A 23,161-nucleotide genomic window follows, 5' to 3' on the forward strand; every position below is an offset into this window, starting at 1 on the left:
TTTTACCGCCTTCGTATACATCAAAAACACACGGAGTGTTCTTGCATATAAAGCTAAGATCATGCTTGAGGCAAATAGATCAGATTATTAAAGTGTCTCATCATCAAATACATCTGGGAAGAGGCCCCATAAGCGGCTGTATTGGTCTTTATAACTTCAAATGTTCAAAATGTGGCGTGTTTCCTGTGGGTAGTCAGGCCATGGATGTGGCGTTTACTGAGAGACCGGTCCCATCGATGTCATAGCGAAATATGTTACCTTCCGGTCTCTACAAACGATCCCTAATTTGATTTCTTGTATCCCTTTTTTTTGTCCTTTTGGACCTTGAGCTCCACATTCAAATTTTAACCGCGTATGACTTCACCGTCTCTGTGCTGATCTGTTCGCCTGCATTGGTCCACCTTCACCCGTTGCTCTCACCTTCCCCCACTACAAAGTATTAGTGTGTGAGCAACGTGAACTACATCTGAGAACCTTATCGACGAGATCCGGACCGATCGCCTGAACTCTCCCTTGAAAATTTCTTTTCCGCCTGCATACCCGCGAAGAAACCACCTGCGTCGGACCATTACTACCTTGAGCGCATTGTCGCGACAACGGCGCTCCATTCCATCACCCACTTGTGATAGCCCGAGCGGCCGCTACGATAGCTCGGCCACAACGACAAATCATGCTCATGCTCGGGGAATGTGAGAAGCTGCTCGGTGATGGTCTTCTCCGTTTGCCCAAGAAACACAATTTCCGCTATGGGCCCGCTGCCGAGAAGGACCTGCTAGAGCTTCTTTTCCGATCGCTTGTCGGACACAACACAGATCTGCTACAACAGCTGTTCCCAGAAGGAACTCCGGCCGGGCCATGGAAACTGGCGGAGGCTCAAGGTGCCCGGGAAGGAGCTGAATACAGCGAGGCAGCGAGGGGCAAGCGCTGCGGTCATATCTTCCGTGCTGGGGAAGCCACATACCGATGCGTGACCTGTGCCGCGGATGATACGTGCGTGTTGTGCAGTCGATGTTTCGACTCATCAGATCACACCGGACATCAATATCAGATTTCGCTTTCCTCCGGAAACTGTGGCTGCTGTGATTGTGGTGATGACGAAGCATGGCGCCTTCCGTTGTTTTGCGCAATCCATACCGATAGTGGTAATGCCAAGGGTAAACGGGCGCAGCGGCCATTGCCTTCTGAACTTGTGGATTCAATCCGCTTGACTATATCCCGTGCACTCGACTACTTCTGCGATGTTATCTCTTGCTCCCCGGAGCAATTGCGGCTGCCGAAGACTGTCGAGGGCATCAGGCAAGATGAGGAGGCCTCTCGGTTGCGTCCGGACTGGTATGGCGCTGGCGACGAAGAGGAAGAAGAACCGGAATTCGCGGTCATGCTGTGGAATGATGAGAAGCATACAATTCGCGATGTTTCTCACCAGGTCACCCGTGCTTGTCGCGAACGAGATAGCTTTGGCCTTGCGCGGGCTCATGAAACAAACGATATGGGCCGCAGTGTGATAAAGTATTCGAAGGACCTGAACAGGCTCTTAGGTGTTTCTAAAATCATTGAGGAGATCAAGGTTACTGTCACGGTGCGCTCTGCGCGCGACACTTTCCGCGAGCAAATGTGCACAACGATAGTGGAGTGGTTGGCTGATATTGCCGGCTGTGAAATCCTCGAGGACAATGAGATTTTCAGACAAATCATCTGTGAGGAGATGCTTACGCCCTGGAAGAAGGGCAGTGGGGGATATAACGAAGATATTGGCATGAAGGGCATTGACGACCACCAGCGGACTGAAAGTCTTCCAGGTCGTACGCTCATGATCAATTTGCCTAACCATGGTCAGGTGATCTTGACCGCCAACGAAGACGAAGACGATATGCTTGATGAAGATGGTATAGACGAAGATGAAGACGAAGACTATGTCGAGGCACACGATGCGGATGATGAAGATGACGATGAAATGGACATCGAACTCTCTCGTGACCAGGATGAAGATGATGATATGGTCTTGGCAGGTGCAGATGACGAACTTGCTCTAGCAGAACGCATCCTCGCCGGACTGACGGGCACTCAGCCGCCACCTCCTCGACCGGCACCGGCTCAAACCGCAGAACGGCCCTCTGCAGAACGAGGCCCGTCTGCATCTCAGAGTCCAGGTCCTGAATCCGCCCCTACTGGCTATATCCCCATCCCTAAGACTCCTGGTTCGCACCGGCAAAGGCCTTCCAACACAGACAGCCACTGGCAAGTTCGGCCGCCCATTCCCGGTCCAGGTGAAAAAGTACCTCCGTATGAAGACTTGTGGCAGCGTACTCGCCTAGACTGGATGGTGCTCTATGACTTGAGGTTGTGGAAGAAGACACGAACCGACTTGCGTGATCTCTACATTAGCACTGTTGTCAATGTTCCTCAGTTCAAGCGCATTATGGGTCTTCGTTTGTCGGCATTGTACACGGCTCTGGCTCAACTGTACCTCATCGCGGACCGAGAGCCGGACCACTCGATTGTCAACCTTTCATTGCAGCTTCTCACCACTCCCTCCATCACGGAAGAGATTGTCGTGCGAGGCAACTTCCTCACTAAAGTGATGTCTATCCTATACACCTTCTTGACCACGAGACAAGTCGGTGAACCACAATCCGTCAACCCCAACGCCACTCTGGCATTTGATGCTGGCTCGGTTACAAACAGACGTCTCTACCACTTCTTCCTTGATCTGCGATATCTTCTCCAATCTGAGTATGTACAGCACCGTGTGCGGACCGAGGAACAATATCTTCCCCAATTCCTTGACCTCGTCAAGCTGTCACAGGGTATTTGCCCTAATGTCCGCGCTGTTGGTGAACACGTTGAATACGAGACGGATGCTTGGATCAGTGCGTCGATTCTCATGCGAGAGATCAACCGACTTTGCCGCCAATTCTGCGAGTCTTTCCGCAACCCTGAAATTGACAACGGTGGCAACCTGCTGAGGGCAATCGAGACCACCACTACTACTGCGATTATCCATTCAGCTGGAGTAGAACGCAAGCGGTTTGACCAGGCAGAAATAAAGGATGAAGTAAGATTCAAGCTGCTGCCACCTTTCGATTTCGAGGTAGGCGCTTCTGGCCAAGTCCCGTGTCATCGCGTAGTTGAATTCGTGGTGGAACGTGGATCTATCAGTTTCCACCACGCCCTTCACTACACGTTGTCATGGCTTGTTGAATGCGGAAGAGACATGAGCAGCGAGACTATGCGCGAGGTTCTCTTTGCCGCTGCCAATGACGCGAGGAGTGAGATCCATGCCGCTAAGAATGCAAACCCTAGTAGTATTGATGATGTTTTGCTTGCCCTTGGGCCGGAGGACTTGCTCCTGGCCATGTTTGACTATCCACTTCGAGTTTGCGCTTGGCTGGCGCAAATGAAGGCTGGCATGTGGGTTCGCAATGGTCTCAGCCTTCGGCATCAAATGTCCCAGTACCGTGGAGTCTCTTCTCGTGACTTTGCCTACTACAGAGATATCTTCCTTCTCCAGACTGCCCTAGTTACTTGTGATCCCAGCAGAGTTCTTGCTTCCATTGCGCACCGCTTTGGCATGGTTGACTGGATGGCCCGGAACTACATGCCCCGTCCTGGATACGAAGATGCCCAGATCGTGGATGTGGCAGAGGAATTTGTTCATCTACTGGTGATCCTCCTGACGGACCGAACATCTCTGACTGCCATCGATGACAGCACTCATCTCACCCGCGAAAACATCAAACGTGACATCGCTCATGTCTTGTGCTTCAAGCCGCTGTCTTTCTCTGACCTTTCGACCCGCCTCAGCGACAAGCTTCTGGACTCGGACATGTTCCAAGATGTGTTGGAAGATGTCGCCAACTTCCGCCCACCCGAGGGCTTGAGTGATTCTGGTACTTTCGAATTGAAGCCCGAACATCTTGATCTTATTGATCCATACAGCGCACACTATACAAAGAACCAAAGAGACGAAGCAGAAAACATCTACAGGGAATGGATGGCGAAAAAGACAGGCAAGAATGCCTCTGACATTGTTTTTGAGCCGAAACTTCGACCCGTTAGCTCCGGCGTGTTCTCCGATCTCCCCCGATTCGCCGGAACGATGCTGTTTGCACAGATTGTTCACCAATGTTTGGAATACGTTATTTCATCAAAAGAGTGTACACCGACTATTCCACCGACCCGTGTTGAGACTTTCCTTCAAGTGATTCTGCATCTTATCCTTGCAGCAGTGTTAGAAGATGATTCCGAGGAAACTGATATGGTAGAAGAGCATTCCAATTCTTTCAACTGGAATGCTTTGTCAAAGGCTCGAGAGATCAAGGCTGGCCATTTGACTATTGTTGGTTTATTGGAGAGAATTTCCGTCACGACTGAATTCGCTGCATCTGGCCCTAAAATCCGACACATACTCAAACGTCTGTGGCAAAAGCGCCCTCGCACGTATTCATCGGCAACTGCGTCTCTCAAATTCCCCTTTGACCGAATTGACACCAACTCTCCTGCAATTGATGCGGATAATGACAAGGAGATCAGGAAGAAGCAAGCATTGGAGAGGCAAGCCAAGGTGATGGCGCAGTTCCAGCAACAGCAGCAACAATTCCTGGACAGACAGGGTAACATCGATTGGGGCGAAGAAGATTTCAGCGATCTCGAGTCCGATACAGACGCCACCCCAGAGAAGAAGCTATGGAAGTACCCTAGCGGAACATGTATCTTGTGCCAGGAAGAGACCAGCGATTCGAGGCTCTACGGTACCTTTGCCTTGGTTCATGAAAGCACAATCCTGCGACAGACGGATATTAGGGACTCCGATAGAATTCGTGAGGTGCTCAGAACACCCACAAGTCTGGACAGGTCCGCCGAAGAATTGCGACCATTTGGTGTATCCGGAGAGAACCATACTACCATCAAGCGTCTTGACTCCTCTGGTGGTGAAGTTATTAGCGAAAAGATTGGACTGAGTAAAGGGTTCAACGCAAAGAGTACTCTTCCTGGGCCTGTGACTACTGGCTGTGGACACATAATGCATTACTCCTGTTTTGAGCAGTACTTTGCGGCGACACAGCGGCGACACTCTCAGCAGGTTGCACGTCACCATCCCGAGAACACTGATCTCAAAGAGTTTGTCTGTCCTCTCTGCAAGGCTCTTGGGAATGCGTTCCTTCCCATCACCTGGAAGGGCAAGGAAGAGTCTCCACTTGTCCCGCTCAGCCCCTCCGAATCATTCGACCAGTGGATTCAATCAGGCCTCAAGCACACCTTGAATCAACAGCGAAACTTCCCAGTCCTTATGGAGAAGGAGAAGGCCTATCCCCAACCGTATACCGACGTCTTCATCGACTACTTGTCTAAGACCCTGGTCCCTTCGCTTTCCAGTAATATTGACCAACTGAGAGCCCCCTTTTTCCCAGCAACTGCCCCTGCACAATACATCACGCCAGCGCGCATGCCTATGCCCGGTGTTTTCCCTCCCACCGAAGACCTCGCGCCTTCCAGCCCACTTCAGCAGGTGTCGAGTCCCTTGGACAGCCCTGTGTCCGAACTGCTTCAGAGCTACAGGCGGCTCAAGAGCACACTCACGGCGAACCATATCAATTCGATGTTCAACAACACCTCTGAGGCGAATGGCAATGAAGACCTTGTACATACCGATTCTCTAATTCGCAGCTTCGGTTTCAGCATTGCTGCAGTCGAGATCGCGCAGCGTGGTGTCCAGTCAGAGCCTGGCTCGACTTTGCTCGACACAATTCCTTCGCTGACACTTACCCATCTGCGCGTTCTATCAGAGACGGTCTTGACATATGCTGCTGTTGGGTGTCTTCACACCACGAGGCCGTCAAAAAGCAGTCCGACCAATGAGTTCCAGGAGATGCATCGTCAAAAGATCTGCCAGCTACTTGTCGGGCACCCTTGTTTGAGTGGCACAGCCTTGCTCAATGATGTCCGTAACATTGAGCCTCTGCTCGCCGTGGATACCTTTGTGTTCTTCGCAGAGTCATCATTGTCCCTGCTTCCAGTCCTTAATATTGATATCAGACATCTTGTCCGGATATGCTTCGTGGCTGAGATTGTTAAGGTCGCTGTCACTTTCATCCTTTGGCCGCTGGGTTTGAAAGAGGAACTCGCCACCCACTCCGAGGACCATACTATGGCCGCCGATGTATCTGAAGAGCAATTCGGAGTGACCAAACAGTTCTTCGACTCGATCGTTGCTGAACTGAAGGCGAACTCGCTTGGCCGTGCTGAAGGTTCCTCCTTCCCCGCTGAGAGTGGTTATGTCAAAGATGGAGAGGAAACTGCCACCCCAGGTATCATTACTGCCGTGCGGCGACTTGTTACGAGCTATGGATTGGCATTCTTGCGCAAGGCAGTTATCCTTCTTCATGTTCAGCACGGCGTCGAGTTCCCTAACACAGGATTCGCCGATGTGGAGTCCTCTGAGCTTGAGCGCCTAACCAAAGCACTTCAACTACCTTCTCTTGACGAGATTCTCATGTCTGTCAAGCCCGCACGGAAGACGAACAGCCCCTTCGACGCAGTCATTTCAGGATGGATCTTCCACTGGAATGCCTCGCGCTCAGGCATCCGCTTCGAAGACCACCGTCTCTGGCCCAGTCTGTCGCACCCTGCTATCTTTGAGCTGGTTGGCCTGCCCAAGTACTTTGATAGCCTTATTGAAGAGGCAAACCGTCGCCGTTGCCCCAGTTCGAAGAAGGAGCTCACTGACCCCAGTATCTGTTTATTCTGCGGAGAAATATTCTGCTCACAGGCAGTCTGCTGCATGACAAACAAGCTTGGCGGCTGCAACCAACATCGTCAAAAGTAATTATACCCTCCCACTCCTTGCATGTACTCTTCAACTAACCAGTCTTCCATAATAGATGCGGCAAAAACATTGGTCTTTTCATCAATATTCGCAAATGCACGGTTCTCTATCTGCACAACACGAACGGATCATGGCATTACGCGCCCTACCTCGACCGTCACGGTGAAGTCGACCCCGGTCTCCGCCGCAACCGCCAGCTTATCCTCAATCAGAAGCGGTACGACCGGCTACTGCGCGATGTTTGGTTGTCACACTCGATCCCTGCAACCATCAGCCGCAAGCTGGAGTCCGAGATGAACAACGGAGGCTGGGAGACGATCTAAAGAATAACGAAAATTGGGTTTCTTTTGCGCTTGTTGGCGTGCGTGCGCTTAGATTTCTTACTTTCGAATCTTTAGCGGCGAATTGGAAACGATCCTCATCGCGTCTTTTAATCGCCTTTCTCGTTTCCTTTCGTCACTATGCATCACTACTCTGTTTTCATCTGTTTCACTGTATATCGAACATGGTTTTCATCAATAGGTTCACTTGGTAGTTATGATTCAAAAATACCAGGCTACATTCAACTCGAATTTGGATTAGATGTGAATCATCATTGCTGATTCCCCCGAGGTAGTCGACATGACTTTATTATGCTGCATATATTCCAAGGTTGGTCCTTTATAGTTCCCAAATAGGCTTAGTGCTAACCCCAGTTAACACGATGTCTACCCGCTGCGTGGGTGTACCTACCCTACTCGTCTCTCACTTTCATTGGAACACTCTGATCTTTTATTTTCCCAACTTCATCTACCGGTTCTGCTTTCTCCACATTGATCCTTCACTCTCAACGTTGATATACCTATTCCAATTCTCTAACTCTGCACTGTTCAACACCCGACGCACGTTGTTTTCTCAACACTGATTCCTCTGTTTGTTCGCCGTGTTGCTTGTTGATTTTTTCTTTTACTGTTTGACCTACTCTTGTATCTGGCAATTCAGTTTCATCTCAGTTTGACCTCTCTTCACTTTGAGACGACGTATCTGGCAACTCAATGGACACTCTTTACCTCCTCCTACACCGGGAATGGGGAAGAAGGACCGCAATTCCTCGGCCACCGCTGCGACAAGCAACACCTAAATGAGGGAAGAGAGACGATATAGGTTCGACACTGAAGCTGCTGTGTATGATCGCCTCCACAAGAACCGTCCGGCCGGCCATCATCTTTTTCCCAAGTGCATCGCAAGGGGAAATATCTTGTACTCAAGTTTGTTTCCAGCAGGTTATGCGAGTATACTGGAACGTCGTGAGGGAGAACTACTTTTGATATATGGCATAGCCTGAACGCAAACGAGCGGGCTTATGTTGAAGGTGAATGCTTGAAGGCAATCCACGCATTTCGGTCAATCTCCATTCGTCTGGACGACCCAGGGATGCACAATGTTCTGTATGCAAGGGAAAGTCGGACTTTGACGCTTCTTGATTTTGAGGTCGCTGTGGAGCTTCTGCCCGATTCATACATCCCCACGAATTACGAGATGAAGCGAATCTTCAGATCAGCCTCGACCCTGGAAGGAGAACAAGGCGGTTAAGTCCGACTTCGTCATGTTCTCGGTGTTTTGGTTTTTTTCTTTCTTTTTTTAACTGTATTATTAAAATTTGCGAGTGACCTGACTCCTGTATCTATTAGCATATGTCTTCCCGCCCTTCACTCGATGGCAAGAGACATTTGAGTCACCTAGTAGCGATGAATATATATTGATACCCAACATGCTTTCTATATCCTGCACATTTACGGTCCATATACCTAGTTCACTCGTAGTACATATCGGACAAGAATCATAAAAAAATACAAAAGCCATCGCCCGGAGTCCGGCAGCTTGAGATCAAACGGCACTCGAGCTGAGGATGGACGGGGATCCAAGAGGCATGCGCCAATGTCGCCAACAACCGCTAGGCCAAGTTCCCACCCATCCAGTTCTACACCGAGCAGTGCCATCTGTCAAGTAGATTCAAATTAGAGAATAGCGATGCAAGTACTAGGTTGCCTTCATATTGAAATGCCGATCTTGCTTAGGGAAAATGTGACCAAGCTTGTTCGGAGACAGTCTTATCAGTGCCAAGCCGGATCTTCACTTCTTAAACATGAGCCTTTTTTAACTTCAATCCCAAGCAACTTGAGCTCGCGAATCATGAATAACGAGCAGTTTCGCCGGCTACTAGCCGACCAGTCATCATCAAAACCAAAGGACCAGAGCCCAGCGCCTGGTCGCGATACGTCGCGTGGTGGCGCAACTCCGGGCGGGTCACTGGGGTCGCGAATGCGGTCCAGTATTCCCATGACACCGTACGTCGCTAGATTTGCGGATTGCTATGATTTCGGAGGAAGCTAACAACCATGGCCTTGCTCTAGACGTTCAGTTACTGGTGTGGACTTTGCTCGTCAGCTATTTGACCAACGTCGCGAGGGCGATCGACCTTCGAAGCGATTCAAGTCCTCCGCCGCGCCCAAGGGTACCTCGCTACCCACCGGTTATCAGGATCGTGCGAAATTGCGCAATGCGGAGGACGAAAATGAGAACAGCACGGGTCTGGAGGCACGTATCAAGGCACTCGAGGATATGGTTAAGTTGGGACAAATCGACCAAGCTACCTTCGACAAACTCCGCCGAGACCTCGGAGTCGGAGGTGACCTCGCAAGCACACACATGGTCAAAGGGCTGGATATGGATCTACTGAGAAGGGTCAGAGCTGGTGAGGACGTGTCGCGAACGGCCGAAAAACCTGCTCCACCCCCGAAAAAGAAGACGCAGATGAGGAATTCGAGCGTATGATGGAAGAGAAGGGGCTCGAGGAGATTTCCGCTGTACCTAAGCAACAGAAAGAAAAGAAGAAGGGGACCATGGCACCGCCGCCTGCTAGGCCTAAGACCCGCGATGAAATCCTGCGGGAATTGAGGGCAAGCCGGGCTGCTGCCGCACCTGCTCCGCCGCCGGAGTCCATACTCGGCTCAAAATTCAAGAAGCTGAGCGATGGAAAGCCCGAGAAGAAGAGATTTGTGGAGCGTGATGAGACCGGTCGTCGACGCGAAGTGCTCCTCATCACCGATGCGCAAGGAAACACGAAGAGGAAGACCAGGTGGCTTGATAAGCCAGTTGAAGTGCCTGAGCCTGCCGCGGGAGACCTTATGATGCCCGATGCAAGTGTCAAACCCCTCGGTATGGACATTCCAGCTGATATTGCTGCCCGTGCCGCTGCACAAGAGGCACCCGAGGATGACGACGACAACATATTTGCCGGTGTCGGTGATGATTACAATCCTCTCGCTGGACTCGAAGACGAGTCATCGTCTGATGAAGATGGCGAAGTGGCAGGTGCGGCTACTAGAAAACCTGAGAAGGCTTTTGTCAGTGAAGAAGAGAAGGAGCCTGCTGCGTCTGAAACAGCACCTGTGAAACCCAAGAACTACTTTGCGACTGGGACCTCGACTACATTAGAAGAGGAGTCTGTCGATCGATCCAATCCCCTCACAAGAGATCCAACCATTCTTGCCGCCCTCAAACGAGCTGCAGCCCTCCGACAGCGCTCTCCCTCGGCAGATGGTGAAGAAGATCAGTCTTCTGATACAGCCCTTCGTAACAAGCGCTTCATTGAAGAAGCACGCCGGCAAGACGCCATGGATGCTGCAGATATGGATATGGGATTCGGAGGAAGCCGCAACGAAGACGGAGAGGAGGAAGACGATGGTCCCCTGCTCGACTTTGACGACAACGAGCGAGGCGGGAAAAAGAGAAAGCGTGGCCCCAAGAAGAAGAAGGGTGACAAAGATAGTGTCACGGATGTTATGCGCGTTGTCGAGGGTCGCAAGAAGGAGACTTCATGAGTGTCATTGGCAGGAGGTCTTGGGCCTTCCGTTGTCTCCTACATGTACTTTCTAGTATAGAATGGAATACCCTACGTACTATGCTATGTTCTTCTCTACCTGTCTGCCGAATTTCCATCATGGCGCGGGGGCCATTCGATCACCGGCGTTTACAACCTGTTGGATTCCTTTTCCTGACTTGGTGAATATCATTATAATGAGATTACATCTACGGCACATCGTTCCATATACTCCACGTATTATATATACAGGTACTCGGCTGCGTATCCAGACTTCACTAAAGACAACATAGGACTTTGGTAATCTGAATACCTAGTTCGCTTGATAGAGATCACCTTGGGTAGACGCATTACAGCATTAAGAATATTCCCATGTCTTTCCTAGCATCTCGTTTGAAGGTTATTCTCTGCCGTGTAGTCCGGTGGACACCTGCGTCACCATCTAGTAAGCCTTGCTTGTACGGTTCAATGTATTTAGTCCGTCGATATCTTCGGCGTCGGACGTGTATGAGATGAGTTTACGTGGCTAACGTGTCCATGTGATCTCAGGCTTATGCTTTGTCTAAAGGGGACGTGTGTCTTGCCTCTACAGATGGATATAGATGGCTGCATATCTTTATAATACCGTACAGGATATCAATATACCGACGTAGATACCAATATATCCAAATGGGAGACAATGGACTTCCCAGACTGACTCTTGGACTTCGCTGTCGCATCTTCTTAGACAGGGCGTATAGCCAGTGGAGACATGGGACATGTTAACTTAGTGAGGGTGGTACTTTCCCTATTTGAGACAGCCCTACTAGTAATTAGCTACTTTTCCCAAAACAGAAGGAACCCCCAGCTTCACTCCCAGCTTCAACCTATAAATACCCTCCTCCCCCCTCTTCTCTTCCAATTTTTTTCTTCCTCCTACATCCATCTTGCTTCCATCTGTCCATCCACTTCCCATCCACTTCCCATCAATCTTTCATCAATCTTTCATCCCCCCATGGCGACTTGGGCTTTTGTTCATCATTCATGGCTTCATGGCCATCTTCTCTCTACAACCCTCTCTTCTTCTGCGTCTATGTGACGCGTCTACACCATGGTCACGTCTACACCATGGTCACGTCGCCTTGGTGATGTTCACTGGTATGTTCCTTCCATCATTTGCTCCTTCCATTATTTGTTCCTTCCTTCCGTTGCTTCCTTCCTTCCCTTTCCTTCCCTTTCCTTCCTATGTCTCGCCTTGTTGTCTCTGTTTCCCATTGTGCCCCTTCCCAACCACTCCATGTGTTCGTCTCATGTTGTAATATTGCTTTCGTCCCATGGTACCATTGTATCATGCCATCATGCCTGCCTCTCAATACCCCATCGTGTGTCTATGCTTATCGTTCCTTCATGTCCCACATCGATGAGCAATGTTGGAACCTGTTCGGCTACCCAGCTAATGAATTACAGAGACCAAAACACAAGTCTATGCTTGTGATTCATGCCGACTCCGCTTGATGTCTTCCCTCTGCTCATGGGATGAAAGGCCTCATGATGACCGGTCGTGGTTCAGGTGAGAACTCTAGCGTTATCAACCCCACGGTTCTTTTGGCTCGCATCAACGAGTGGAAGACCTCACCAGTCCATTGGCTGACGCAGGGAAACTTTTTCTCCTCTGCTTCTTAGGGATCTCACTTCTGCATTGTCCATCATACACACTTCTTGTCTTGCCAAGTGGCGTTTGATCTCCATACCAGGTGAGAACTCTAGCGTGATCAACCCCACGGTTCTTTTGGCTCGCATCAACGAGTGGAAGACCTCACCAGTCCATTGACTGACGCAGGGAAACTTTTTCTCCTCTGCTTCTTAGGGATCTCACTTCTGCATTGTCCATCATACACACTTCTTGTCTTGCCAAGTGGCGTTTGATCTCCATACCAGGTGAGAACTCTAGCGTGATCAACCCCACGGTTCTTTTGGCTCGCATCAACGAGTGGAAGACCTCACCAGTCCATTGACTGACGCAGGGAAACTTTTTCTCCTCTGCTTCTTAGGGATCTCACTTCTGCATTGTCCATCATACACACTTCTTGTCTTGCCAAGTGGCGTTTGATCTCCATACCAGGTGAGAACTCTAGCGTGATCAACCCCACGGTTCTTTTGGCTCGCATCAACGAGTGGAAGACCTCACCAGTCCATTGACTGACGCAGGGAAACTTTTTTCTCCTCTGCCTTTAGGGATCTATCCAATCAACCGCCCAATCAGTCCATTCACCCATCCAGTCCACCATCCACCAAGTCATCCATCCAGTCAACCATTGAGCCAACCCCCAGCCAATCCTCCAGTCAATCCAGTCAATCCAGTCAATCCAGTCAATCCAGTCAATCCAGTCAATCCAGTCAATCCAGTCAATCCAGTCAATCCAGTCAATCCAGTCAATCCAGTCAATCCAGTCAATCCAGTCAATCCAGCCAACCCAGTCAATCATCCAGTCAATCCTTTCAGTCAACAATCTCCACTTCCAGCCAATTCTCCAGCCAATTCTCCAGTCAATCCAGTCAATCCAGCCAACCCCGTCAATCATCCAGTCAATCCTTTCAGTCAACAATCTCCACTTCCAGCCAATTCTCGAGTCAATTCTCCAGTCAATCCAGTCAATCCAGTCAATCCAGTCAATCCAGTCAATTCAGGCAATCCAGCCAACCCCGTCAATCATCCAGTCAATCCTTTCATCAACAATCTCCACTTCCAGCCAATCCTCCAGTCAATCCAGTCAATCCAGCCAACCCAGTCAATCATCCAGTCAATCCTTTCAGTCAGCAATCTCCACTTCCAGCCAATTCTCCAGTCAATCCAGTCAATCTTCCAGTCAACCATCCAGCCAATCAAACACTTGCAGTCTTACCGTGGCGGGCTTCGGCTTCAGGACAATCGGCAGGCTGGTCAAACAATTCACTTCACCTAACTGTTTCAATCAAGCCAATTCAACCAACTACTTCAGTCAACCACCTTAATCAACCACCTCGATGAAGCACTTCCAGCCTGACCGTGGCGGGCCTTCCGGCTTCAGGACAATCGGCAGGCTGGGCAGTCAATGCACTTCGATATCACCCACTTCTAGTCTGACCGTGGCGGGCTTCGGCTTCAGGACAATCGGCAGGCTGGTCAATCACCCACCTCGATCACCCACCCTATCACCACCCCCAATCAACCACCTCGATAAACCACTTCCAGTCTGACCGTGGCGGGCCTTTCGGCTTCAGGACAATCGGCAGATTGGTCAATCACCCACCTCGATATCACCCACCCTGATCACCCACTTCCAGTCTGACCGTGGCGGGCTTCGGCTTCAGGACAATCGGCAGGCTGGTCAGACAACTATCCACTACAACTATCCACCTCGACGAATCACCTCGACCAATCCACTTCACCCATCCAGTTCAATCCACTTAGATCAAAACCACCCTCGAGCAACCACTTCCAGCCTGACCGTGGCGGGCTTCGGCTTCAGGACAATCGGCAGGCTGGTCAATCACCCACCTCGATAACCCACCCTATCACCACCCCCAATCAACCACCTCGATAAACCCCTTCCAGTCTGACCGTGGCGGGCTTCGGCTTCAGGACAATCGGCAGCTGGTTTGGTCAGCCAACCACCTCGATAAACCACTTCCAGTCTGACCGTGGCGGGCTTCGGCTTCAGGACAATCGGCAGGCTGGTCAATCACCCACCTCGATAAACCCCTTCCAGTCTGACCGTGGCGGGCTTCGGCTTCAGGACAATCGGCAGGCTGGTCAATCACCCACCTCGATAACCCACCCTATCACCACCCCCAATCAACCACCTCGATAAACCCCTTCCAGTCTGACCGTGGCGGGCTTCGGCTTCAGGGCAATCGGCAGCTGTTTTGGTCAGCCAACCACCTCAATTAAGCACTTCCAGCCTGACCGTGGCGGGCCTTCCGGCTTCAGGACAATCGGCAGGCTGGTCAGTCACCCACCTCGATATCACCCACCCCGATCACCCACTTCCAGTCTGACCGTGGCGGGCTTCGGCTTCAGGACAATCGGCAGCTGGTTTGGTCAACCGACCACCTCAATTAAGCACTTCCAGCCTGACCGTGGCGGGCCTTCCGGCTTCAGGACAATCGGCAGGCTGGTCAGTCACCCACCTCGATATCACCCACCCCGATCACGCACTTCCAGTCTGACCGTGGCGGGCTTCGGCTTCAGGACAATCGGCAGGCCAGTCTGATCAGCTAACCATTTCAATCAACCACCTCGATGAACTACCTTGACTATAGCCACCGTTCTTCTTGCCCTGTGGCAGTCGATTCATACCAGGTGAGAACTCCAGCGTTATTTCAACCCCACGGTTCTTTTGGCTCGCAACGAGTGGGAGACCTCACCAGTCCATTGGCTGACGCAGGGAAACTTTTCTCTCCTCTGCCTTTAGTGATCTTGACATTCTTTGCCACTTTGCCATATCGAACAGGGCCTTGCCTGCGATAAGTGTTGACCACGCCCGCACTACAGGCTATGGCATCACTGCCAACGTCACCGTCAAAGGCAGAGACAAATACCTCCATCCGCACACCTACACCTTCAGGTAAGGTCTCTGAGCGGACAACACATGGAAAGGAGGTAGAATACAAAACGGACAACTTCCACCCCCCAGCCTCCTTAGGTAGTCAGATAGAGTTCCGCGATGATGGACCTTACCAGCTTTTGCTGACACTTGTTGGTTCTTACCAGGCACCTCCATACCCACAGCGGAGTCAGCAAATTTCCCAACTTGGTCACTCCAAGTCGACGCCGAGAGCTACTTGCCCTTCCGGCCGCCTTTCAAGGCTGATTCCCATAGCTGATCCAGCAGCCTCTGCCGACTCGAATCCACTCCAATTGATTTTCCAATGCATGGTACCGAGGAAATCGTCACTGGCAATCCAAACATTGCACATTCAGGTGAGGTTCCTGAGCGAACAATACATGGGAAGGAGGTTGAGTGCACCAGCGTCACCCTCCATAGGTAGTTAGATAGGTTCTGCGATGGGATCTCACCAGCTTTTGCTGACGCTTGTTGGATTTTACCAGGCATATCCACACTACCAGCTGACTCACCGTGACCTGCCAACTTGTTGCCCACTTGAACGCACTCGCAAGTGGATTTCCAATGCAGCATACATCAGTATGCATGCACCCACACCAACAAACTGAATATTTAGGTGAGGTTCCTGAGCGGACAATACATGGGGAGGAGGTTGAGTGCACCAGCGTCACCCTCCATAGATAGTTAGATAGGTTCTGCGATGGGATCTCACCAGCTTTTGCTGACGCTTGTTGGTTTTTACCAGACATCAACACATCCGTGCCGTCTAGTCGGGCCTGCTTGCCACTCTGTGCTCCGCACCTGTCTCTCCAACATACAAGACAAAGCGATTGCCACTCCTGCATCTTTAGGTAAGGTCCCTGAGCGGACAACACATGGAAAGGAGGTTGAATATAACCCAAACGGACAACCTCCCCCCCAGCCTCCTTAGATAGTTAGATAGAGTTCCGCGATGATGGACCTTACCAGCTTTTGCTGACGCTTGTTGGGTTTCCAGGTCCATACCAACTGCCACTCTCACTAAATCTGCCATCGGCTCAAATTTCCTTGGCACTCGCCCTGCCTACAGCTCAACTCAACTTCTGACCCAATCTTGATCAGGCTTGATGGCGGCAACATGTGGAATTCATCATCGGGTCATTGAGGCTTGGGCATCTAACAAGTCTGTTACGGGAAGAACCTATCTGCCTTCAAATGCAGAACCGAAATGCTTAGTCAGTCCCACAACACCCCGGGGCCGTCTCAAAAACAAAGACAAGACGAAGAGCAACAACACGGCCATTACCAGAAGAGCCTCCAACACTCCGCAGAGCGACAAGGCACTGAGTGAACGCTTGCTCACCGAACGAATCGTCGAATATGATGGAGGATGGATGGACTGGGATGATGATGGATGGACTGGTGGCCACAGTCAAATTACAGAAGCGGAATTGTATCAGCAGTCAATGTGAAGAATCAAAACTGAACATCATACAACACATTGACCTTCAAAGAATTGAGCCTATACAGGTAGAGCTACGCCTAATAATTGCTTTTCGGGATAAAATTGGGGAAGAATCAAGAGAGAATAGCTAAATTAGCTTCTATTTTGCTAAGGATTTCTCGCTTCCACAATCAAGAAGCAACATAGAACCCCTTCGGTTGAGAATTCCACCTTCGGAAGATGTTGACTGCCTCCTATTCGATCAACTGCAATAAGGCAGTGGATTCTCTGTTCACATGCCCGATTTCCATTCTCCCCTCTGCTCAAACAACATCAGATCGATGCTAATTGCAGCCATTTGCCAGAGACACTTGGATACGCTTATTCCCACCCATGGACGTTCTGGGCAAGACAGCATGGTATCGCGGAGCAAAGAACACCGCGATAATTAGATGGGATGTAGTCGGGCAGGGTTTTCCATTAGGCATGAAGGATACATTTAGCCGACTAGGTCACAAACAGAACAGCGCTTTCCCCTGTATCCACATATCCATAGAAATGCGCGTCCGCAAGATGGGTGGGGTTTGTAACGCCAGCAGAATTGCCCCCAACAGCCATGCTGAAGTTGATGAACTAAGCACAATTCCACAACTGTTTCGCGGTATAGAAGCTCAGGAACTCCCGTTTTACGCACATGAAGGAATAACTTGTAGCAAGCGAACAGATATGTGCAGGTTAGCGCGAGGCAAACTTGGTCGGCGAATTGAAGGAATGTAAAGAGTATATCCACTATCTCTGGTGGAATCTTTCGAAAATTGTCTGGTTTCTTGTTCGGATGCCGATGGAATATGGATTTTATCTTGAGAATATATTGAGCCATGTTGGGTGGAATGAGAAGTGAGGGAAATGCGTCTATTTCTCTTTTACGTGGATCGGCGTCATCGACCAACGTGGGTTTATACCACCTTGGGCTTTCCTATTTGGCTCTCGTCCTCCCATACTGACAATCGAATCTTTAGATGTTGCCGTCATCAGCATCACATTCCCGCTAGCAGAGATTATGAATCATATCACTGTGTGCCCAGGTGATTAGACTGCAACTTCCATCACATATCGCCCTCACCTTTCGCCCTCGACCATCAACCTAGGACCAGCCCCAGAAAGACCCCAGCAACTGATCAGGTGCACTAAGAGGCACCGTCAACATGCATATCATGCTGGAAGCATTGAATAATCTCTTCGGTGTTGAAGGCCAAGAGAGATATAAATTCTCACGTTGACACAAGGTTGTGGGCCATGGTCCGTGCGTCTCTCGACCTTGGAAAGCTTACTTCTGACATCTGACATCTGACATCTGACATCTGACTTCTTCCTAACAGCAACTCTCTAGACGATTTCGGCGACCGGATCGCGCGAAAATTGATTTACTTCCATGCTGCTTTTACGTTCATGGGGATACAGGTGCATCATGACGGAGACCGTAAACGTATCAAGGCAGCAGAACCGCAAACCACGCCCGGAAAAGCGGCAAAAGCGGCCGCAATTGACACATTTCCTCTGTCTCCCTCTGGTAAACACCAAATCTCTGCCGCAGCTGGATGAATCGCTCGCAGCCTTCAAAACAACCCATCTCGCGGAACCCGGGCCAGCTACTCAATCGTCCTCCAAGGAGGGGGACAACTTCCGCCTGGGTCTTCCCAGCGCAGCCTTTCGTCCACTGGGCACAATTCACCTTACGCTTGGAGTAATGAGTCTCACCAGCAAAGAACGTCTCGATCAAGCTCTTGCTTTTTTCCAATCCCTTGATCTGGCGGACGTGATGAACGAGGCGGAGCCAATCACCGCTCACACACAACAGAACAGCACCCTGTCGCCGCCCTTGACTGTGTCTCTCGAGTCATTACATGCCCTACCCCAAGACAAATCAGCAACCATACTACATGCTTCTCCGGTCGATCCTACAGGCCGCTTACTTCCATTTTGCGTAAAGCTACGTGACAAATTTATTGAGGCTGGCTTTATCCAGAATGAGCTCGAGAGAAGGCCAGCAGGAAGACAAAAGAATCCCCGCTTTGTCCAAGACAGCCTTCAGGCCTCCGGATCTACTACCGTTTCTAGTGATGCATCTTTAAACCAACAAGAAAGCCAAAATCCCTCTGAGTCCCCAGACGTGTCGAAAATCCCGGACCCATCCATACCTGTAATAACTCGAGAACCAAAACCGCGACCACTGCTCCTGCATGCTACTCTTGTCAACACAATTTACGTCAACGGACGACGGGGCCAGAACAAAGATGCAAATGGCAAATATCCTCCCAAACGCCTAACATTCGACGCCCGCAACCTCATCTCACAATATCGTAATTACTACTCTGATGACAATCGAACTATCCCACACCCAGCACATGCTGGATCTTCCGAGGACACCGAAAGTGACCACCGCCATACGGGATCGTCACCAATCCCTGACGCCGACATTCTTTCCTCCGAGCACAGAAGCCATTCGGCCGCTTCTCTTCCGCGGGGCTACCCTTTCATTTGGGCGAAGGAAATCCCTCTGGATACTATCTGCATCTGCGAGATGGGCGCCAAAGAATTATATCCAGGTGTCAACGACGATCATGGTTTGAATGAACGCCTTGGCGGGGAATATACGGTCGTTGCAGAACGGAGTCTAAATCCATGACTTGACTCTCGGCCCTTGTTGAACAGCATTTGACGGTAAATGATCAATTGGCAATAATACACGTAAATAGGATCATTTTTTGGACATATTTATGAGAATACTAGATTGTTTAGGATATTTGCTTCCATTTCTGTATTGCTAGTGATATTAATGAGTAGACTAGATCCCAAGCCTGCTTGGGTTGTGGATGGTACGTATGCTGGGGATTGCTCATCGTGAGGTGAGTTGTGTCGAAGTGTAGCCCTGCGTCGGCAGCGCAGCGAAGAGAGGCTCTATGACCTCTTCTTAGGGCATATCTGCGATATTCTGACGGGACATTGAAAGCCAGAGGGCGATTACCCCAGCCCGGGTCCCGTGACAATGGGATGAAATGAGGCCGGTGAACTGCTGAGGAGCTGAGATGAAATGGCATCTTGGGTGTGGTTGAAAGAATGTCCCCCAATCAAGTACCACTGGATCATCTCAACCGACTCATGATGGTCTCCTGTCCCCGTTCAACAGACAACTCCGCAGCCTTAGCCTTGATGGCGGTAAGCATGCTGCGCTCGAAATCATCACGGGTGCGCAGCACAGCCTCAACCCACGAAAGCTGCAGATCCCAGTACTCAAGCTTGAATGCTTCGTAAACCTCCACAAGCGCGGGGCCCTTTTCAGTAGCAAGGAGACGAACAAGCCAATCAACCAGTCGCCACTTCTGCTTGATAGTACCCTGGAATGAGTCGGGGTAATTCTCGAAGAACGCAAAGACAGTAAGGACGTCGTCCTTGAATTTGTCTGTGAAGGGGTCGACGTTACGGCGGAATTTAACACCCTTGTTGCGCACTGCAGACAGGTACCGGACCAGCAGCTCGTCCGATAGTTCCTCGACCAGGATCTCGGCCAGGGATGGGTGCAGCACGGAGGAGTAGTCTGCCATGTAGTCTTCAAAGGTGGAGGTAATACGCTTCATGGCGAATTCGCCGTACCAGCGGGACGTGTAGAAGTCCGGTAGCACGGTGTCCAGATCGACCCAGAAGACAAGGCTCACGAACTGCGCCAGGCAGTGCGTGCTCAGATCCACGTAGCCATCGCGCAGGGAATCCAGCTCGATGGTTGCCGTGGTGCCCATGTACTTTGGTGTGACCATAGGCTCGAAATCGGACTTGAACCGCGTCAGGTAGCCGAACTGGTTGCCCTCCTCGTTGTCGTCGATGCAGGAGATCTGGTCGTTGGCTATGCCGATCAGCCAGTCTTGTAACAGCTGTACGCCTTCTTGGTCCGCGCCTTCTACTTGGTGCTTTGCGCATTCTTCGTCCACAAGTGCCTGCCATGCAGTCTGCCGGTTCTTCAAGGCACGGAACATAGCGTCGATGACGCCCTCTACCAGGTCTGCACGGTCTGATGCCCCTGATGCCATGACTTGTTCGTGGAGCATGCGCCACATGTCAGCCAGTGTCTTGGTGCGGAAGTGGCCTTCTGCATTGTTGTCCAGGGCATCTGCGGCACGTTCCACGAGGGACTTTTTGTCCGCGTTGAAAATGCGGTCCATCCATTCTTCGACGGCGTTGATGATGACGGCCTGCCACTTTCGGACTAGTTCTGGCTCGCGGTCGTCAAGAATGTTGGGTTGGAGTTCTGTTGATGCCCAGCCCAGCTTCTTCATTTTCTTATAGTACTTGTCGCTCCAGTGGATGATACTGAGCAGGTTATCGGCTGGAAGCTCGGTATCGTCGATCAAGCTGAGCAGGAAGTCATGCATCATCTGATGATATATATCGGTATATGTTTTGAATATCTTCCATTTCTTCGGGACAAGGCTCTGCATGCCTTGCTTGACCGTGAATAGATCATTGAAGTACCATCGGAATTTCTTTTCCAGGTTTTCCGGATCTGCAAGGAATTGTTCGAGGGTCTCTTCGAATTGGCCCTGGGCGTAAAGCTCAATAGCTTGGATGAATTTGTCTTTGTAACCCCGCACAGTCTTGGGACCAATATTCATGGACTTGAAACGGCTTGCGAGGTCCTTGTGGTCTTTCTGAGCCTCTTGCAAGGCTCGGACGGTATCGTCATTTTTCTCCTCGTTCAATACAACAACAGCAAGACGCACAACCATGCTCTTGTTATCTGCCTGCACCAAGGGGATGAGGTTCATGCAAGCCGTGCCAAGGTGGTCATCAAACCACTCAATAACGGAATCCAACCTGTTAAAGTACTCTCCCAGAGTCTCTTCAGAGCTCGGATCCTTCGCCTTTCGAATCTGATCCATAGCCTCATCGCGGAAATCCCTTAACCGCGAGATCTGCATATGAGCACGCAGAATATTAGGCTGGTTCTCCATATCGTCATCATCGTCTTTGAGCAAATCCTCGACCTCCTGGATATCCGCGTCGAAATTCTCCAGTCCCCGTTTCATCATAAGCGTAGCGTCGAAATGTCGTTGGATCCGCGCAAGTTGGTCAATCTGCGCAAAGTCCTCCACGCTATCCTGCGACTCGGCGCACAGCTTGTCGATCCCTTGAAGCTCGTCTTTCGTTTTCGAGACTTGTCGCTGGCCCTCAGTTAGAGCACCAATGCTGCGTTGCACGGCCTCCAGCTGGTCTCGCAGACCTTCACGCAATCGTGAATCAACTGCCGCCTTCTTCCGCAGGTATTCCGCTTTAAGCCCGCTGATCTTGTCTAGATCCTCCGGGTGCCGCAGGAGGTCTTCAAGTCGCGGCAGCGCGACCGTAGTCTCAATGTTACTGGCTTGTGCCATGGTCATGGTAAGGTAATCAGGGATCTCGTGGTGTCGTTGTTCCGGCTCAATCGCTCGAAGCTAGGTCGAGGGGTGAGTTGTCAATGCTTGCGGGAAGTAACAGCAGCGAACTAAGAAATGAATCCAGGTACTGTCACACTGGGAAGAGCGCAGCCCATAGTCTCCGCTTTTGAAATGCGAAATACTATATCAACTATCACAGGCCGATAGATTGTCGTCGCTGCTGTCATCGGATCGGGGCAGAATACACACGTGACTTACCGCCTTCTAATTGAATTTGCGGGTTCGCGATAATCTCCAAGTCAGCGACGTTTCTCCGCCAGATCACAGGATCAATTACGCTGCAGATATCGGCTGCGGATTCTCATTTACCGATATTCGGATATCCCTGCGTCCACCGCGCTCCAGCCCACCTATTCCGAGTCCGATTCCGCGACTCCGGACAACCTCCAAACCATACCATCCAAAGAACAACATCCGAATATCAGATCCTCTCGATCTCCACAAATCCAACATGTCCTACTTCCGCATCACCCTCATTCGCTCCGCAATTGGACTCCCGCGCCGCTCAACAGACGTTCTCAAGGCGCTTGGCTTGAAGAAGCGTATGGCAACAGTCTTCCACAGCGTCTCGCCCTCCGTCGCGGGTCAAATCATGAAAGTCAAGGAACTTGTCCACGTTGAGGAGTGCCAGTACCGCCTCACGAAACAGGAGGTGCATCTCGAGCGCAAGCCTGATTCTGGATACTATATCGAAAAGAGCTGCGCTGAGCAGCGGGGGGAGCTCGGTGGTCAGTGATTGTTTTCATTGAGCTTCGCGTGGAATGACATGCTTTTCAGACTGGGTTTCCTTTTCACCGGTCTCGAAGACTGAGATGAGGTTTGGGTCTTTTGAAATGCCTTCTACTCGGACGGATGATTGATCGATTGGTCGATCGCGTCCTCTTCTTTCTGTTTTGGCTTTGCTTGCATGGAGCGGGTTGCTTTGTTTTCTCTTTTGGTCATGTACTCTACGTCCACATCTATCGGGCGAATGTCTTTCTG

General features: G+C 50.7%; 9 protein-coding genes across 9 annotated transcripts; 5 read left to right on the forward strand and 4 right to left on the reverse strand.

Annotated features, from left to right (window-relative positions):
- Positions 1-670: 670 nt before the first annotated feature.
- N7489_010769 (putative ubiquitin-protein ligase E3 component (UBR1)) lies at positions 671-7,149 on the forward strand (the record flags this gene model as incomplete). Its single annotated transcript, XM_056716518.1, has 2 exons — positions 671-6,822; positions 6,882-7,149. 2 exons carry the CDS (start codon positions 671-673, stop codon positions 7,147-7,149), a joined length of 6,420 nt encoding a protein of 2,139 aa, XP_056564140.1.
- A 1,849-nt stretch (positions 7,150-8,998) lies between these two features.
- Positions 8,999-10,689, forward strand: N7489_010770 (uncharacterized protein; the record flags this gene model as incomplete). Its single annotated transcript, XM_056716519.1, has 3 exons — positions 8,999-9,153; positions 9,220-9,560; positions 9,611-10,689. The coding sequence occupies 3 exons, from the start codon at positions 8,999-9,001 to the stop codon at positions 10,687-10,689; spliced, it is 1,575 nt and encodes a 524-aa protein (XP_056564141.1).
- Positions 10,690-12,898: 2,209 nt separating this feature from the next.
- Positions 12,899-13,249, reverse strand: N7489_010771 (uncharacterized protein; the record flags this gene model as incomplete). Its single annotated transcript, XM_056716520.1, has 1 exon — positions 12,899-13,249. The coding sequence occupies one exon, from the start codon at positions 13,247-13,249 to the stop codon at positions 12,899-12,901; it is 351 nt and encodes a 116-aa protein (XP_056564142.1).
- Positions 13,250-13,377: 128 nt separating this feature from the next.
- Positions 13,378-15,004, reverse strand: N7489_010772 (uncharacterized protein; the record flags this gene model as incomplete). Its single annotated transcript, XM_056716521.1, is given in 14 exon segments — positions 13,378-13,557; positions 13,571-13,630; positions 13,688-13,748; positions 13,777-13,826; positions 13,856-13,922; positions 13,969-14,043; positions 14,078-14,170; positions 14,202-14,381; positions 14,398-14,456; positions 14,486-14,568; positions 14,682-14,739; positions 14,758-14,821; positions 14,849-14,916; positions 14,930-15,004. The coding sequence occupies 14 exon segments, from the start codon at positions 15,002-15,004 to the stop codon at positions 13,378-13,380; spliced, it is 1,173 nt and encodes a 390-aa protein (XP_056564143.1).
- Positions 15,005-15,681: 677 nt separating this feature from the next.
- On the reverse strand, positions 15,682-16,307 carry N7489_010773 (uncharacterized protein; the record flags this gene model as incomplete). The annotated part of the gene is made up of 2 exons (XM_056716522.1): positions 15,682-16,200; positions 16,236-16,307. 2 exons carry the CDS (start codon positions 16,305-16,307, stop codon positions 15,682-15,684), a joined length of 591 nt encoding a protein of 196 aa, XP_056564144.1.
- Positions 16,308-16,380: 73 nt separating this feature from the next.
- N7489_010774 (uncharacterized protein) lies at positions 16,381-16,725 on the forward strand (the record flags this gene model as incomplete). The annotated part of the gene is made up of 1 exon (XM_056716523.1): positions 16,381-16,725. The coding sequence occupies one exon, from the start codon at positions 16,381-16,383 to the stop codon at positions 16,723-16,725; it is 345 nt and encodes a 114-aa protein (XP_056564145.1).
- A 1,440-nt stretch (positions 16,726-18,165) lies between these two features.
- On the forward strand, positions 18,166-19,383 carry N7489_010775 (uncharacterized protein; the record flags this gene model as incomplete). The annotated part of the gene is made up of 1 exon (XM_056716524.1): positions 18,166-19,383. The coding sequence occupies one exon, from the start codon at positions 18,166-18,168 to the stop codon at positions 19,381-19,383; it is 1,218 nt and encodes a 405-aa protein (XP_056564146.1).
- Positions 19,384-19,840: 457 nt separating this feature from the next.
- On the reverse strand, positions 19,841-22,123 carry N7489_010776 (SNARE-binding exocyst subunit SEC6; the record flags this gene model as incomplete). The annotated part of the gene is made up of 1 exon (XM_056716525.1): positions 19,841-22,123. One exon carries the CDS (start codon positions 22,121-22,123, stop codon positions 19,841-19,843), a length of 2,283 nt encoding a protein of 760 aa, XP_056564147.1.
- A 508-nt stretch (positions 22,124-22,631) lies between these two features.
- On the forward strand, positions 22,632-22,916 carry N7489_010777 (mitochondrial 54S ribosomal protein uL30m; the record flags this gene model as incomplete). Its single annotated transcript, XM_056716526.1, has 1 exon — positions 22,632-22,916. One exon carries the CDS (start codon positions 22,632-22,634, stop codon positions 22,914-22,916), a length of 285 nt encoding a protein of 94 aa, XP_056564148.1.
- Positions 22,917-23,161: the final 245 nt, after the last annotated feature.

This window comes from Penicillium chrysogenum (genome assembly GCF_028827035.1).
Source record: "Penicillium chrysogenum strain IBT 35668 chromosome Unknown utg000005l_segment0_segment0, whole genome shotgun sequence".
Taxonomy (NCBI): Eukaryota; Fungi; Ascomycota; class Eurotiomycetes; order Eurotiales; family Aspergillaceae; genus Penicillium; species Penicillium chrysogenum.